At 30.6% G+C, this 17,648-nt stretch overlaps 2 protein-coding genes across 2 annotated transcripts in view; both read right to left on the bottom strand.

Moving 5' to 3' along the window:
• Nucleotides 1-175: 175 nt before the first annotated feature.
• On the bottom strand, nucleotides 176-8,706 carry LOC145327430 (uncharacterized). Its single transcript, XM_080170982.1, has 7 exons — nucleotides 8,662-8,706; nucleotides 5,943-5,984; nucleotides 3,501-3,556; nucleotides 2,592-2,690; nucleotides 1,792-1,838; nucleotides 911-968; nucleotides 176-311 (listed from the first exon to the last, which is right to left on the bottom strand). Exons 1-7 carry the CDS (start codon nucleotides 8,686-8,688, stop codon nucleotides 176-178), a joined length of 465 nt encoding a protein of 154 aa, XP_080027108.1. The 5' UTR covers nucleotides 8,689-8,706.
• A 6,882-nt stretch (nucleotides 8,707-15,588) lies between these two features.
• shn (zinc finger protein schnurri) overlaps nucleotides 15,589-17,648 on the bottom strand; it is a 102,982-nt gene continuing 100,922 nt past the window's right edge. The window contains exon 57 of the mRNA XM_080172171.1: nucleotides 15,589-17,521. Within this exon, the coding sequence (XP_080028297.1) occupies nucleotides 17,414-17,521 (108 nt within the window). The 3' untranslated portion in view covers nucleotides 15,589-17,413. The remainder of the gene's footprint in view (nucleotides 17,522-17,648) is intronic.

Consider the following 17,648-nt stretch of genomic DNA (forward strand, 5'->3'; position numbering starts at 1 on the left):
TCTAAACGAATAAAAAAATAACATTACAAACAGGAAATTATAGAGTAGTTTCGCTACAAGAGTTTTGTTCAACTTTACGATAGTTTAGATTATAAAATTAAAACAAAAGAGTTTTTTTCCTTCTAATATCAGTTGCATGCTTTAATTGTTATCAATCATAGCTCAACTATATACATTAAGAAAAATTGATAGTAATTAAATGATTACTAAATATCAAAACATTTTCCCTATTAAATTGAAGATTCATTTCTTTGAGCTGTAGAAATTGCCGCTTAAATTCTTGATTCTCAGACTGCTCTCGTTGGATTAAACTAAAATAATTATATTTCATTTCCTAAAAAAAAATGTTAATAGATTTTAAATTATTCTTCTTTTTAACAGTGAAGTTGTGGTATATTTTCATGTTTTTATTATGTTTGTAAATGTTTAGTAAAAAAAATCTTATAAAAAGTAACATAATGTATGTCTGCGTGTCTGTAGTGAAGGATCTTTCTATCCTCTGAACCGATATGGTACTACATTACAAGTAAGAAAGGTTTGTAACTATTTTAAGGGCGGGTTACCACAACCCTCCAAAGAAATATCACCCATAGAAAAAAGAACTCAAACAAAATAACATTTTTAAAAAAAGATAAAAGTGGAAGTGGAAGATAGTCTCCCCCTTCCTCCCCTGAAGGCCTTCTCAAAAAGTTTCAATTTCAAAACAGTTAAATTTTCTGAAAGTGTTAATAAAAAATTGAGGAGCCTTAAAAAAACATTGGAAGGTTTTCCATTATAGCTTTGAAACTGAATCATATCCGCTGAATAAGAGCCAGTTCTTGGCCATACTGAAAAATTGTGTATTGTATCATATTGTTGACAATTTGCAGACATTTTCTGTTAGTTTTATTTAAAATTTTAGTTTTTTTACCTCATATGATGACTACATTCTTCTTTTAGGTGTTTCAAATCATTTACAAGTACATTTCCTATAAAAAAAAACAATTTTCAATCAGTAATTATGGGTGCTCTCTCGAGCACTGAAACCCTTAATCCCGTGAGAATGAATTTAGAATATGGAGGGGGCCATAGTTTTTTCACTTTGCATAGCGCACTGTGGGGCCTATACTTGCGGTGCCCTGAGGTTCTACCAAGTTCTAATATAACCAAATCTAACTTGACCTAAAGTAATACAAATAAGCGAAAAAACTACTCATCCGGCCATGTTTTTATCCTTGTTAAATTCTTTATAGGTTTTGCAGCCGCCTTTAAGCCGCTGGGAAATTGATATTAATTTACAAAATGAGCTGGATGTCTAAAATTGTTTCTAATATGGCAATTAGTGTATAAGTATTTTTTAAAAAGCGAAGCTTTTCTTTAAATATGGTTAGTCCGTCCGTACGTCCGTGACGGTTAGCTTTTATCGCTAATTTAGGCATGTTAGAATTGTTCTATCGATTTCAAATTTTGCATGGTGATTCCTTTAGTAGTTAGGTAAGAAGTAGATTCCCTGGACAACAAAGTATAATGTTATAAGCGAAGGAACTCTCTAATCAAGTCCTAAAAATGTTAATATGTCCATATACATTATCCTGTATCAAGCAGTTTTTCAAAGAATTTACTTAAAAATTTGCTTCGACTCTTATACATTTATATTCTGATTCTTCAGTTCTGACAATATAAAAGTGTTAATGTCCGTTTGTCCTACCGTTTCAGTGCTTTTATGGATGTTGTCATCCTTGTTACAGCATTAATACCTAATGTGTTTTAGTATTAAATTGTGTTTGGCTGGTGAGCCCTGACATTTCTTACCTAAATGTTTCAGCTCTGTTTTTGTTTGTCCGCCTGACTTCTTTACACTAGAAATATATAAAATAATTTTTCTAGCAATTATACTCTTCAAAATTATTATTCAGACTATACCATTTTTATTTATATAAAATATCGATATTTATATGTAATACATTTCACAAACGCTTTATAAAAGTTTTAAAAATTGATAAATACCAAAGTCTATTTAATATTCTCTTGTTCGCTAAATCCTCTCTTTTTCTTTTGTGTTAAAGTAACTTAATTTACACCCAAACTATAGAGGAGCACCGCTCTTACTCTCAATTTAATACTTGTTACATATTTTTTTATTTTATAAAATTTGTTATTTGTATAGTTTATCTTTTTCACCGTTGTTTTAGAATTTATTTTATTTTAAATAGGGTGCAAAAGAGATAAAAAAGGTATGTAATTAGAAGAAGAAAAATAAAATAAAAAAATACACCCCATTTTAATAAATTAATTTGTGGAGAAAAAGAAAACAAATAAATAAAGATCAATGACCAATAAATGTATTAAGTATAGATGTATAGCCTAGGACAACTTCTTGGATTCAGTGTTGTGGACACTTTTTATCTGCTAACAAACTGCTTTCTTCTTTTTTGTAGCGACTTGAATATCTTAATATTTCCGACGCCATTGGCTGATATTCAAAGACCCAATTTAAAGTTAGCACAGGGACCACGGAGTGGGGATATACAGTTATTTAACCCCTTCCCCGTCTATTGTTGTTCTTTAATAATTGAACATAAAACTATTTTCAAAACTTAGAATTAAATTACCTGTTTATTTCAAACTCCAAACTTGATAAATCAGTCTTTTGTCTTTTTGAAAATGCTAATTGTATACTAGATTTTTCTCTGATATTTTCCAACTCCCTCCTAAAAAAAACATTTAGAATTATTAATCGCATAGTTTTATAGACAGCTTTCCTTAGATATCAAAATGAAAAATTTTAAAATTAAACCCCAATTTTATTAACCCTGAGGAGCCGTAGGTGCAGGCTTTAAAAACTGGCATTAATTTTATGATTTTCATTTTAATATTCATGGAAAATTGTCTGTAATACGATGCTATACGTGATTTTTCACCAGTTATAATCCAGCGAATACTAATCGGGTTCGAAGCCGCACTAGAAAAATAGATTATGAAATTCATATGAGTTTCATATCTACTAATTTTCCTTATGACCAGACTCAAACAATACCTCAAACTTTATAGTAGTAAGGTTTTTTGTCTGAGGCTATAGATCTCGGAAATTGCTGATCCTAATTCGTTGTACTTTTCAGGTAAGCTTTATGAATACCTTAATGTGGTTTTAAACCATTTTCCTGACCTAACCCGCCCTCCCCTATAGGCTAGTGGAGAAGCCAATAGTAAAATATACCAAAATACCAAATTTTAAAGTTGTGTTTTATTGCAAATTTTATGAATATAATACTAGTATTTCATAAATTAAAAAAAAAAATTTGCGCATCGTATTATAAACAGCTTTCCGAAGATATCAAAATATACAGCTAGATTTGTTAGCTCTGAGATCCCGAAGGCACAATTATAGAAATGTAAAATTTTATATTCGTAGAAAACTGGATATTATGCGATACTATACATTATTTTTCAGCATGGCTTAGAACCAGTTCTAATTCAGCGGATATCAATCGGTTTCGAGGCCATACTGGAAAATTACTTACTTTATATTCATAATTTCTTCGTCTAGATTAAACCTCATTGACTGCCGCATAATATCCTAAAATTAAATACAGTTAAACCCAGAGGCGTGAATGCAAAAGAAAGTCATGTGTATACTTAGCTGGACAAAGTATCTAAAAAAAATCAGCCTTGTGACGTCACAAAAATAAGGGATTATCCATCTCGGATATCCTCCATCTCTTTTTTAGGGAATTTCTTTCCTACTTCATATCTCATCTTTCTCATTTTCTGACGTCACATGGCTGATTTTTGAGACACTTTGTCCAGCTACTGTATATCCATCCTTCAAGGCGTCTACCTCCCTACAGACCCCTTGACAAGGACACCCATTTCATTTTGGTTTAAGGGGGGGTTCAAAAATCTTAAAATCCTGTGCCCGCCACAGGTTTAACCTTCTTGAAGTAAAATTCAAAAGCTGGAAAAAAGGAATTAGGCATACCTATCACCAACATACTTATGCTTTTAAACACTTTTGGAAAAAAAAACAAAAAATAGTTCTGTTTTATTTAGTGTATGTTAGATATAAGCAACGCATTTGATATGTACAAAAAAATTACATCACAAATGATGATAACTCATTCTCTAGATCAAATTATTGGTTGAATCGTTGGGACAATATGAGTTTTATAATAACCAATCAAATTTCGTAAAGGTACCAAATGTTTTGGGGGCAAACGAATAAGATAATTAAACTTTGGATAGTCGTGTAATTTACTTTCCAATGTCCTCTCTGGTATTTACATAAAAATTTTACAAATATTGGGTGGGTTAAGACACTCTTGTTGACAAAATAATATTTTAATTTTTAAAAGTGAAGGTTTTCAGGATAGGTCTGATCGTTCGTATAGGTATTTTAGAATCGTCCAATCGGAACAAGCTTTTTGTATATGATATAGTTATGCTATTAGCTTGATTTTTGGAATAGTGATTTCTTGCACCATTAGGCACAATTATATAAGCAAAGCATCTAAATTAACACATTTTATTAATATCAAATTTAAAAAAGGAGAGCTATAATCATGAAATATATACAATTTGGGAAATTTAATTACATTAATTAAAAATAGTTAAAGACATCAATAAAAAAGATTTGGAGAAACAGAATAATTTCAGTGTGTTAATAATTTTTTACATATTCTATGTCACCTATAAAAACCTACAGCGGCTATTGGTAAGTTTTCAAGTTACATTTTTAAAATAACAAAAACGCTGATTTGAAATTTCAAAAATTAGGGCGGGCAGATATTGAAGAATTGTCAAATCTGAATTTTGACAGTATAATTAGCATAAGTAGCAGCGGATCCAGAATTAGATAATTATTTTCATCGACAAAAAGTTGTCTTAGAAGTCTTAAAATGATATGCCTTTTTATTTTGATATCATATAGATACCCTAAAAAGTTTATTTACATATTACCAAAATACATATCCTGTTAAAAAGTAGTAATTTTTCTTTAAAGATTTTAATTACTACTTTACAGATTGAGTTCTTCTTAATGTAAAAGTTATGGTGACCTTAACGATCAAATAGAGAAATTTTACTCTATTTTGATTATAAAAGTTTAATTCAATTGGTTAAATTTAGTTACGAGTAACTTTAATCCAATTTAAAATATCCATGGTTTTGTAAGGGTTCATTAGGATAGGTAGAGACTTAATTAATTATATTATAAAAAACTTTTATGTGTATAAATATTTATTAAGATATTTTATAGATTCTAAGGGCGCATCCCTGTCACAGGCAACAAACCCTTTAATCACACATTCTTTGTCAGAAAGCTCTGTCTTTTGGTAGACAACCCCCCCCCCCCCTTCTAGTCTTACAATTGCCACAAGAATTAGTTTATGTTTAATTACTCTTTAGTCATTTTAAAGTTCGACATTCCCTAATAAACATTTCCGTTTCTCTGCAAAAATTAATTTGCTGAACCTAAAAAATCAGAATGCTATCATAAAAACGATATCTAAAATGTTATCTAAAAACTCAATATTGCTAAGTTTACTAAACGGGAACTTTTTTAGGAGAGAGAGATTTTGGCTAAAACTGCCGCCATTTTTTTGCGCCATAATTTATTTGCCGCTAAGAACAGTATTCAGATCTAACAGTTTATGTTCTGTATTCACTCTTATCTTTTACACTAGCGGCTAGGCCCCTAGAGGACTCTGGAAGATGGGAGGGGTTAGGGGTAATTCGGCCATCCATTTTCAGTTTTAGCGTTGAGAAAGTCCCGCAGTATTTTTCTTTAGGGAGAATAAAAATGAAGCAGCTTATAGTGCCTAATAGAAAAAGACGTCATGCAATTCAAATGAACAATAATAAGCCAGTATACATACAGTGGTAAAATGTATACTTGCCTATTATTGGTCATTTGTATTGTATGGCGTCATTTTTTGTTAGGCACTATAAGCTGCTTCTTAAATTACCTGAACTTGGGTTTCTTGACGGTCAAGTGTGCGTTGGATATCCTAAAATAATCAATATAATTCATAGTTTATAAAAACCTTTGTCATTTTCCTTCTTAAATTACTTCTGTATTACATTTTATTAGTAGAAAATCGAAAAATACACTGAATCTAAAGTTACTAAAGAAGAGTGATTTTTTTAAAAGAGGGAAAGGGGCGTTATCCTCTTAGAACAACTACGAACAACTATTTTAGGTTAGGTTAGGTTTTAGGCTAAGGGGCCGAGCGCTGCGGCTAGGCAGGCAAGGGGGCCGAGCGCTGCGGCTAGGCGGGCTAGGGAGCCGAGCGCTGCGGCCAGAGTTCATAGTTCGCTGTCGGGGGGGGGGGGGGGGGGGGGGAGGCGGGCTCCGGGGGCTGCAACTCAAATTTTCAAAATTGAAAAAAAATTTCTAAGAGGATAATACCGGGAAAGGCAATTTTCAAAATTTTGGTTGGTACTTGGTCACAATTCCAGCATGGCTGATCAACCGATCAATATCCATTGGATTATAACCGGTTCTGAGCAATACCAAAAAATTCATATATCGTATGGTATTATAGACTATTTTCTATGAATAAAATAATAGTTATTTCTCGCATCTTATTATAAACAGCTTTACGCGGATATAAAAATGTACAATCATAAGCTCGGGGCTAAAAAAAACTGGTTTTAATCTTATGTTTGTACATTTTTATATTCGTAGAAAGCTGGATATAATACGATGCTAGACATAGTTTTTTCGTATGGATGAGAACCTGTTCCTATCCAACGGATTCGAATGAATACGAGAAAAGTCATAATACTATTTAACCATTCGCACAAAGCTGTCTGTACTATTATGATGAGATAAAACTTTCAAAGAAATAAAACTAAACTAAAGAATTAATTTATTCTCTGATAAATCTTTTTTTGTGAAAAATTAGTTATAAGACAATACGATACATATTTTTCAGTAGGCTTTGAAAGTTTTTATTCACGTCAGTTATTCTTTATATTTCGTTAATCAGATTCAGAACCTTACAGAAAATTAAATTTACGTTCGATAGTCGAACATACTCTAATTAATGGTCAACTGTACTTAAAATAATATAGATGTACGACCGTAAAAGAAAAAAATAGAAAAATTACTTTTTGTCGTAGTATTTGCAACTGGATATTTTTTTGCAGGAGCCATTAAAAAATTAAAAGATAATTGTTTTAAATGTACTTATTTAAATTAAATTAATAAAAAAGTACACTGAAAATTAAATCTTTTTCTGTTTAATATAATATTATATTCATTTAAGACTTTTTTTAAAAAACATTTCCATTAAAATCATTATTTTGTATGTATGAATTGTATGAATTTATTGAATGAAAGGGGAATAATCTTTATCAAGTGTCGTGTAAAATAATATGTATAAAACTGTTTTTAATACTAATTTAATGACGTGTTCTAATTTTGGCATTTTATAAGGATTAAAAAAGTATTAAGTTTATAAGACTTTATGTTTTTGGAAATCTCGGCAGTCCAGTTAAGCCGCCAATCTGAACTCGTTTTTGGTGGATAAAAATTTTTGGATTGTCATATATAAAAAATTATTTTTAAAGAGAAATTCGGATGCTTTCCCTTAAAGTGTTTATCAAGCACAGAAAATCCCTACTCTCCTTACCCTAATACTAAAGTAACAGGATGTCTGTTTGTCTGTGTGTTTGTACCAAAGGATCTCGCTAACCGCTGAACCGATCGGGTTCTCCTTAACAGGGTAGATTCTCATAGGTCCCAGGAAGGTTTATAACTATTTTGGGAGAGGGTACAACCATCCTCCCAAGAGAAATAACATAAAATCAAAAAAAATTCGTTTCTCGATTTAGCTAAGTTCAACGAAACATAAACGTCAATTGCAACATAGACATATTTAAATATAAAAAAAAACATTTAAAGTGCCACTAGAGGCCTCTAGGGGAGTAGCCGCTAGTTTTTATAATAAAGAGGGTAAAGCCATACTTTTGAAAATTCAAACTAAAATTTTAAAAATTAAACAATGTTACATCTTTTTTATTTCTATTTGTACAGCTGTTATTTTTTTGCTTAAAGTCTTTTATAAAATAAAATTAAATAAAAGTTCTTTGCCTATCGTTTCACAGAAAAATATATTTCTTGGAAAACTAAAGTTAAAAAGTAATTATAAGTACTTAGTAAAGGAGAAAACTTTTTGGAAGTATAATTTCTATTTTGGACATTTAAACAGTATTTAACAATATAAATTGGTTTTGAAGATTTACAAAAGTTTAACATATAACAACTATCGAACAAGATAACATTTTGTTTGCAAATTATTCATAAGGTTTTACATTTATAAGATCTTAAGGGGCAAATTAGAAACAAACAATTTTTTCCTAGTACAAATAAAATTTACATTTTCATGATTTATTTTTGATAAAAAAAATGCCTAACCCCAGCTAAGGGACCTAACTCTGCGTAGCCTATATCTAACCATGCGGGGCTAACCAGTGCCCTAACATAACCTAAAATAAAGAAAAAATCTAACCCCTTCCCCCTCCTTATTATTTCAAAATAAGGGGGTTGGTGGGGGGATGTTTTTGTGTAAAACTAAGGACATTAAGGTAATACACCTGACAATAATTATCAATGGCAAACTTAGAAAACGTAATCCATTTTTTTTATCAACTTCAAAAAAACATAAAATAATCCCTTACCCTTAATTCTTTACGAATATCGATCATACTTTTGTCCAACGACGCTCCTCTAGACACGTTCAATTTTCTTTCATATTTAATTTTTTTGGTAGCGACACTGCACTATGATTTACTTTGTCTCTCCGTAATGCTTTATGTGGAAAATGTGATTTTCTCGGCTGCTATTACAGATAGACAGCTGAAAATTTAGATTCTTATGACATATACGCATCTAATCCTTACATTGTTTTGTCTGTCTGTCTGTCGGCCATACTTAAAAAGATGTAAACATTGTTCTTTTAAGGTTTTGTGATTTCTTGTTTTTGCATATTATTTTTTTCTTTGTTATGAGAACTGAACATCTGCTCTTTAACTCACTTTGTCTGTTTGTCCATTCCATCATTTTATTTTGGCTTCGCTACTTATGAATTTTGTCATCTTTATTTCCTTTAAGTAGTGCAATGATAAGAATTTGTATGCTCTTTGCTCTACGTCACTACAACACTGAGACAAAGGTTAGTGTATGAAAGAATCCTTGTAAGGGGTGTAAGTGGTCCAGGGTTAGATTCCACGTCGTTTGCTCTACACGTTTTAATTTGTTTTTACATGCAATATAATCTATCAGGTTTAAATATAATCTATCAGTTTTAAAAGATGATTTGATTAATATTTTTCTTTTTATCATTCTCTTGTTTCCCTTAAAGTGCATATCGAACACTCAACCCTAACCCCTTCCATCTTTTTTTATAATTATTTTAGGGGGGGGGGGGGTGAATACCTGTTTGGATACCCAGTACCAAATATAACCTAACCGAGACGCGACACTTCGAGGGGAAACCACCGTTTTCTTTCAATTTACTCAGTGCAGTGTTGTACTAATACACCTCATCTATGCATTGGCGTGTGGAATTGGGATGTAAATGGGAGGGGAATTGACCTTCCCACAAAAAACAGTTTTAGAATAAGATAACAACAACAACACCTCTCTAACGAATAATATCTCATTGGCATCATTTACTGTAAAAGAATATAGTTATTTATCATATCGTATTATAGACAGTTTCCCACAGATATTAAAATTATAAAGACTATAAAACCAGTTTTGTTGTTAATTTTTATGACTTTTATTTTAATATTCGTGAAAAATTGTCTGTAGTATGATGCTATATATGATTTTTCAGTATTGCTGATAACCGGATCTAATCCAGCGGATATTAATCGGTTTCGAGGAATTACTGGAAATATTTATATTGGGTTTTCTATGCATGTAAAAATATTCCTGCGGATAAGCATGGCGGCCAGATGCCTGCGGGGCTGCCGTGGCGGGCTAGCATTCATTTCTGCTCAATTCTTTATTTCTGTAAAAACAAGAATGACAACATCCATAAAAATCGAAGATCAGAGGGACCGACATTTGATAGTTAACACTATTCAAAATACATATAAATAAATCCCAAAACTACATATAGTTGTAATCAAAAAAGTTAGAAATCAGCACATTTAAAATGAATTTACGGACTTTCTAGTAACGATTAGAGAGTTGCTACGCTTTCTAAATCAAACCTAACTGTTATAGGAATCATCATGCAAAGCTTGAAATTAATAGGACAATTCTAACATGCATAGTTTTACGGGAGGAAGTATGAACGGACTTTCCTTAATTATAGAAAAGCTTTGCTTTCAAAAGAATCAATAAGACTTGTTTGATTTGTTGTTTGATTCGAACACAGTAATAGTGTCTGACTGATTATGACGTAACAAAAAAAAAATTAGCCAATGAGAGGCCGTTATTGACCAATGGTAAAATTTATAGTGGCCTCTCATTGGCTATTTTTTTTGTTACGTCATAATCAGTCAGACACTATTACTGTGTTCGTTTGATTCGCTTTAAATTTTTGTTTGAAACAAAATATTTATAATTATATTAAAATATATTGTCACAAAAATTCATTCACTAATAATAAGCTTTCATTCATATAAATTTACATCCATATTCATAAAGTGACTAAAAAGGCTTTTATTTTTATTTTTTATGAAGTTTTTCACATTAAACACTATGATCAACAAGTTGATAAAAATTATTTTATTACTTGTTGTTTTTAAGATTGTAAAAAAGTAAAACTACTATAGAAGGCGTAGCAATGCTTTATCAATATCAAAACTCCCTTTTTGATCACAACCTACCCTTGGGGGGGGTTGCCGCGGTCAAGGGATGATGTAAGTTAGGGGGGGGGGGGGGAGAGGGATGTTAATTGTGGAAGTTTTAAACCTCTGTAAATACTTCCCTTGTAATTTTGCTCTGATTTAGACATCAAATTGGTATCTATCTATCCTATGGAATAGAACCTGTTACTTTTCATACTTTGGTCTAGCTATCTATTTTACTGTTTTAAATGCAATGAACAGGTTTTCATAAAGCTTAGCTTTTTTCACCCTGTGAGTCCATCGTCAATTCATCCATCAATCAATCCATCCATCCATAAATCAATACATCCATCCATCCATTCATTTATCTAACATCTTACCACTTCTATAATATATATAAATCCAACTATCTATCTATTTATCTGTATAAATCCAACTATCTATCTATATTTCTATATAACTCCAACTATCTATCTATTTATCTGTATAAATCCAACTATCTATCTATATATCTGTATAAATCAAACTATTTATCTATATATCTGTATAAATCCAACTATCTATCTATATATCTGTATAAGTCCAACTATCTATCTATATATCTGTATAAATCCAACTATCTATCTATATATCTGTATAAATCCAACTATCTATCTATATATCTGTATAAATTTAACTAACTATCTATACATCTGTATAACTCCAACTATCTATCTATATATCTGTATAAATCCAACTATCTATCTATATATCTGTATAACTCCAACTAACTATCTATATTTCTGTATAACTCTAACTATCTATTTATATATCTGTATAAATCCAACTAACTATCTATATATCTGTATAAATCCAACTATCTATCTATTTATCTGTATAACTCTAACTATCTATATATCTGTATAAATCCAACTATCTATCTATTTATCTGTATAACTCTATCTATCTATATATCTGTATAACTCCAACTAACTATCTATATTTCTGTATAACTCTAACTATCTATTTATATATCTGTATAAATCCAACTAACTATCTATATATGTATAATTCCAACTATCTATCTATATATCTGTTTAACTCCAACTATCTATCTATATATGTATAATTCCAACTATCTATCTATCTACTAGACTTGTTACTTCCCCTTAGCACAGTACTCTGATTTAACCATCAAAATACCTGTTGTTCTATAGTACCAACAAACAATTCAGGAAGAACGGACTTTTTATACACAAAATTGACCTTTCTCTAGATTAAAATTAGTGGTTGAAACGTTTAGACACTAAACTTAATTAACCAACCAATTGAAATTCAGTAATATCCCCAAAGTTGTTGAGTCAACGAATAAGAAAACTTTATTATTAAACTTTGGGGACTAGTGTAATAAACATCCCATTGTCCTCTTACTTCTTGGTTAATGGGATATACAGTTTATAAATGTTACTCGTTGCTTAGTGAAACTGACATGAGTTTCAATATTCCCTAGGGAGGGGGGGGGGGAGGGGGGCAGAATGGTTGCCTATAGTGTTCATACAAAATTAATTCTTCATTTGTTTTTGTCAAAATTCGATGGGCAGGCATGTTAGAATTATCTCATCAACTTTAAATCTGTATCAATAAGAGTTTTAAGCGTTGCAACTCTATCATCTATAAATCATGATTAGTGATATTTTTAAAGAAAATTTTTTTTATGGTTCAATTATCTTGTTAGTTTTGTTTGAAATGGCGATTCTCAAAAAGATTAGGGAGTATATGTAATAAACATTTTAACGACTGATTAATGAATGACTCTATATTTTCAATTTTTATTTGTGTCTGATTTGTAGGGCTTTACTGTTTTAAATGTTATAATCCTTTCTTTATTTAGTTTTGTTTTGGTACAAGTACACAGTGTCCCTGAAAAGCACAGCCATATATGAAATAATGTAAAAATAATCTACTTCTTAGATCACATTTTATTTCATAATTGAAATAAAACAATTGATTCACTCCATTGCATTGTAATTGGAAAAGTTTTTTTTCCATTGCTATATTGTTAGATATTAATATTTTTTTATGGTTTGTGTGCTAACTAAAATTGTAGGGGGATTCCTAGATGCATAATACAGAGTACATCAAGGATACAGGAATAGAACCAACATTTATTAATTAATCTTCAATCTAATTCTTTTTTGTGTAAAAATTGCCAATAATTAATAATAATTGAATATTCAGGGGGAAAGAAAGGAATGTAGAATTGTACTAGCGTCGTTTTCCCTTTTCACCCTGAGTATTACAGACCCGGCCGGGTTTTATAGTGTGTCATACAAAAATGGATAAATTATACGTGGATATATTGACAGGCGAAAATTTGTCGTCAGTCTAGGTTGCTATCATTAAACTTAACTATTGGTCAATTCGTTTATCCAGTTGGATGGAAGGGGATGGGATAAAGAAGGTATCGTTATTGTAGCCAGCTGCAAGTATCACTTTAATATAGTATATTAAAAAACTACTCCTTAAATCACTTTGTCTGTACGTCAGACCTAAAAAGAAATTATGATTTACTCGGCTGCTATTAGATATAGATTGTTGGTGTCCTAACAACATTCCCATGATTATAGATAATCTTTAAAAATAAAACATTCATGGCGGTCTGATTTCATGTCAGCTGCTTTTTATCTGAGGTCATAATACTTAAAGCTATTTTCATTCTTTATTTACAACTAGCGGCTACGCCCCTAGGTGCACTTAAGGCGTGTGGAATTAGACCCACCCGATTTTAAATTTTAGTACAAAAGAAAAAATATCAACAAATTTTTTTTATAGGATGAAAGGCAAAGAAGATCTTATCTTCTTTGGGGATAAGGCATTTTTTTATAGGGGCGCTTACTCTTGGGAGGATGGTGGTACCCTCCCCAAAGTGGTTATTATCATCCCCAAGACCTCTCAGAAGCTATATTGTACAGGTTATACCATATCGGTTGAGCGATTAACAACATCCTTCGGTACAAACAGACAGACAATTTCAAAGACATCCTGATACTTTTATATAAATCGATATATCATTACTGGGGATAGTGCACCAGATTTTCATGTAAAGGGTGTGCAAAAAAAATGCGGACTTTTTTAAAATTGAAATTGCGCGGCTTGTGTTAGTAGTAGAAAAATGTTATGCATATCGTTAGAACCGCTTTGAACTCTATTTTTTGGAAATATAAGAACAGATCCTGTGCTACGTATTGTTTGGGAGCTACGTGTTAAAATGTCCCAACTGACTTAAAACTTGACTTGCGAGTAAATTTTAAAATATAACTAAAAATTAGAGAAGATATTTTGCAAAAATTGATGTGTACATTTTTAAATTTCAAATTGCGCGGCTTGTGTTAATAGTAGAAAAATGTTAAGCATACCTTTAGAACCGCTATGAACTGTATTTTTTGGAAATATAAGAACGGTTCCTGTGCTACAAATAATCTAGGGGCTAAGGGGTAAAATGTCCCAAAATTTACTCGCAAGTCAAATTTTAAGTCAGTTGGGACATTTTAACATATAGCTCCTAAACTATAAGTAGCATAGGAATCGTTCTTATATTTCTAAAAAATAGACTTCTTAGCGGTTCTAACGATATGCATAACATTTTTCTACTATTAACACAAGCCGCGCAATTTCAATTTTTAAAAAGTCCGCATTTTTAGTGATACTCGCAGCTGGCAAAAATAACGATACATCCTTTACCCCATTCCTTACACATAAATGAGTTTCATATTAACAACCAAGATCAACGACAAATTTTCCCTTGTCAATATATCCATTATTGTGACACTACCATTTATTTTATAGGGATCATAACTACTCACAGTTTGATTTTTATTAAATGAATATGTTAGGGTAACATGTTTGGCATTTTTTATTCAACCAGAAAATCCAATGAAATCTAATTTTTGAGAAAATTAGATTTGAAAATTTGAAGTTCAATTTCCATCCCCTTGGAGTTACCAAACAATCATAACAAGAAAAGAACAAGTTTGCTTTTATAAAGTTCTTCATAAAACCACTCCTGAAGGGAGTTAATCAATAGCCATTTTTGTCAGTTGCTTTGCTAAGGTCACGGAAATTCAGCCCTAAATAAATCATATATAGAGTGGTTTAATGAAAGACTTAATAAAAGAAAAGTTGTAAAGTATTTAGAAATATGAATCATGGATGAGTGTAAGCTCTTAGGGGATGAAATTTGAACTTGAAATTTTCAAACTTAAATTTTTCAAAAATTAAATTTAGTTAGATTTTAAAATAAGCAAAGGGCGTTATTAGACGTACTTACTGATACAATTGCAAAATCATTTTTGCTTAACACTATAATAAACTTTTTTCATCTGGCCCCCCTAGTGTACTCCATAATCACGGTAACACAGACGAATATTTACACTTGTTGAGTGTCAAAACTAAACAAACAAAGTATAAAAATATTTAGAAGTCTAAACAAAATTTTAAGTAAATTTGTTGCAAAACTGCTTTAAATACATTATACTGTACATGTACAAGAACATACTATAATTTTTAGGACTTGATTATAGAGATTATTCGCTTACAACATGTACTATGTTGTAATAGGAATCAGTATTCCAAAAATCAGACGAATAGGATAATTATATCATACTAAAATTCTTGTTAAAAAACAAAAAAAACACGAACTTGAATATAGAGTTGCTTCGCTTTATAATTCGTACCTAATTGTAAAGAGAAGAGATAACCGTTCCGGACGTACGGACAGACCGCCCCTAATTATAGAAAAGCTTCGCTTTTAAAAACTAAGAACAATTTAAACGACAATATTTATTTGACGATAAAAATAACAATAAATATTAATTTTGTTTTTATCTTTTCATCACAGTTTTGTTTTTTTTTAACACCAATTCATTTTTATTATTCAACCAGGTCCAAAAAAAGTAATCAGAATTATTATTACAGCGCAAAACTGGCACTGGCATTTACTCTTACAATTAATTATTTCAGTTGCTGGTGTAATTTTTGCAAAGAACGTGTCCTAACTTTTGTGATTTTAAAAAAATAGCTAGTCGGTGCTTTTAGTAAGTAGTAGATGTAAAATGATCCATAGAATTTAAGTATGCAATCGTTTTTTTGAATACCTCTTATTTTTGAAGTTATTAAAGTTTTTTTTATTAAGTTGGTTTTAAGGTATTAAAACACAACAAAACAAGAAGAAAATTGCCATTATGAACAAAAATAGTAATATCTTTAATTTGACACCTTACTTTTTGAATTCTGTTAAGTAATTATTGAAAAAATCTATTTTGGTGAGCCTCGTTGAATCAAAACTTTGAACTTTGGGAGCTCGTCACGAATGGGTGACAAAAATAACACATAAGTTAGGACACGTTCTTTAAAAACTTAGCATTTATGAAACTTTTGCGGATATGATTGAAATATTTTATTTTTAAACAAATATAGTATCGAAATATAGAAAGCTTTCCGCGGTCAATTAAAATGAAAAACAAGTTTTGTTAGCCACGAGGGTCCGAAGGCCCGTGCTAACAAAACTGGTATTAATTTTATAATTCTTATTTTATAATTCGAGGAAAACTGTCTGTAAAACGATGCTATACATGATTTTTCAGTATGGCAGAGAACAAGTTATAATCCAGCGGATTACAATCGGTTTTGAAGCCATGCCTGGAAATTATGCCTAAAAAAGAACGATTGCGTCCGAGAGTAGCAGAGATTATTTTATACAAAATTTTATTTAAAAGTCCATTTTATCAGGTACAGGAATTTAAAATCTAAGAATTATCTGTAGACTACAAAAATTTATTGTCCCTATTAGGTATATAAGGATAATTTTCCTTTTTTAAACAACCAAGCACATAAAGATGGAAAAAATGTATTTTATGGTTAAATTTAAAAACTTGTAGAGTAACTTTTTACTTACATAGAATTTGTATTATAATTATCAACAGGGCTCTGCAACCGCGCTTCAGCTATCTTTAAGCCTCGGGAAAATTAACCTTTTACAATTAAATTAAAAATAAGCTGGAAGTCTAAACCTGACTCAAGTATGGCAATGCCTCTTTTCAAAGCATCTAAACGGGGTTTAATTTGAAGCTTAGTCGCGGCTGCCGATCCCTAATATTTAGACACAAATACTGTTCTAATTTAATTATCTTGGTACAATCAATATTTTTATCACTAGCCTTTACACACTTTTTATCAGCTTCTAAATATACCTAATCATTTTTTTATATTTGAATTTCAAATATTTTCTTAATCACCTTTTAATATTATAATTAGAAAAAAAATAAATTGATTTGCTTAAAATAATCTAATATTACAAGTTTGATTTGTTTAATCTTAATGAAAGATCTAATAAGTTATCACAACATTTAATAAGTAACATAAACAACATTTGTGAACACATTTAACATTTTTTAATCGAATAAATTTTTTTTAAATTTGAAAATCTAGAAATTTTTTTTTGAAACTGCTTAGGACTTTAATATGCAACATATCTTAGATTAATTTGAACAATTTTAACTTTTGATTTTGTTTGTTAAGCTTAACTGCATTGGACTGGAAAATATAAAAATGCGCCACTTTGCGGATAAATTTTGAACTAAATTTTCTTCTCTTATTGATTATGAAGCTTAACATGGGCTTGTAACTGGGTAGGGCTGGAAAAGCCGGCATCACACTGCGGACAAATGTAAGGTCTTGGTTTCGCATGACCGGCCAAATGCTAAAAATACAAAATAAAATTAGATCATTTCGTAATTTACCGCTTTTTTTTTATAGTTTTAGGGGAGGGGATAGGGTAAGAATTCACCTCAGGTAGTTGTCTGGTTATACATCTATACTAAAACTTT

This window comes from Acartia tonsa, chromosome 9 (genome assembly GCF_053477335.1).
Source record: "Acartia tonsa isolate MP-2025a chromosome 9, ASM5347733v1, whole genome shotgun sequence".
Classification (NCBI taxonomy): Eukaryota; Metazoa; Arthropoda; class Copepoda; order Calanoida; family Acartiidae; genus Acartia; species Acartia tonsa.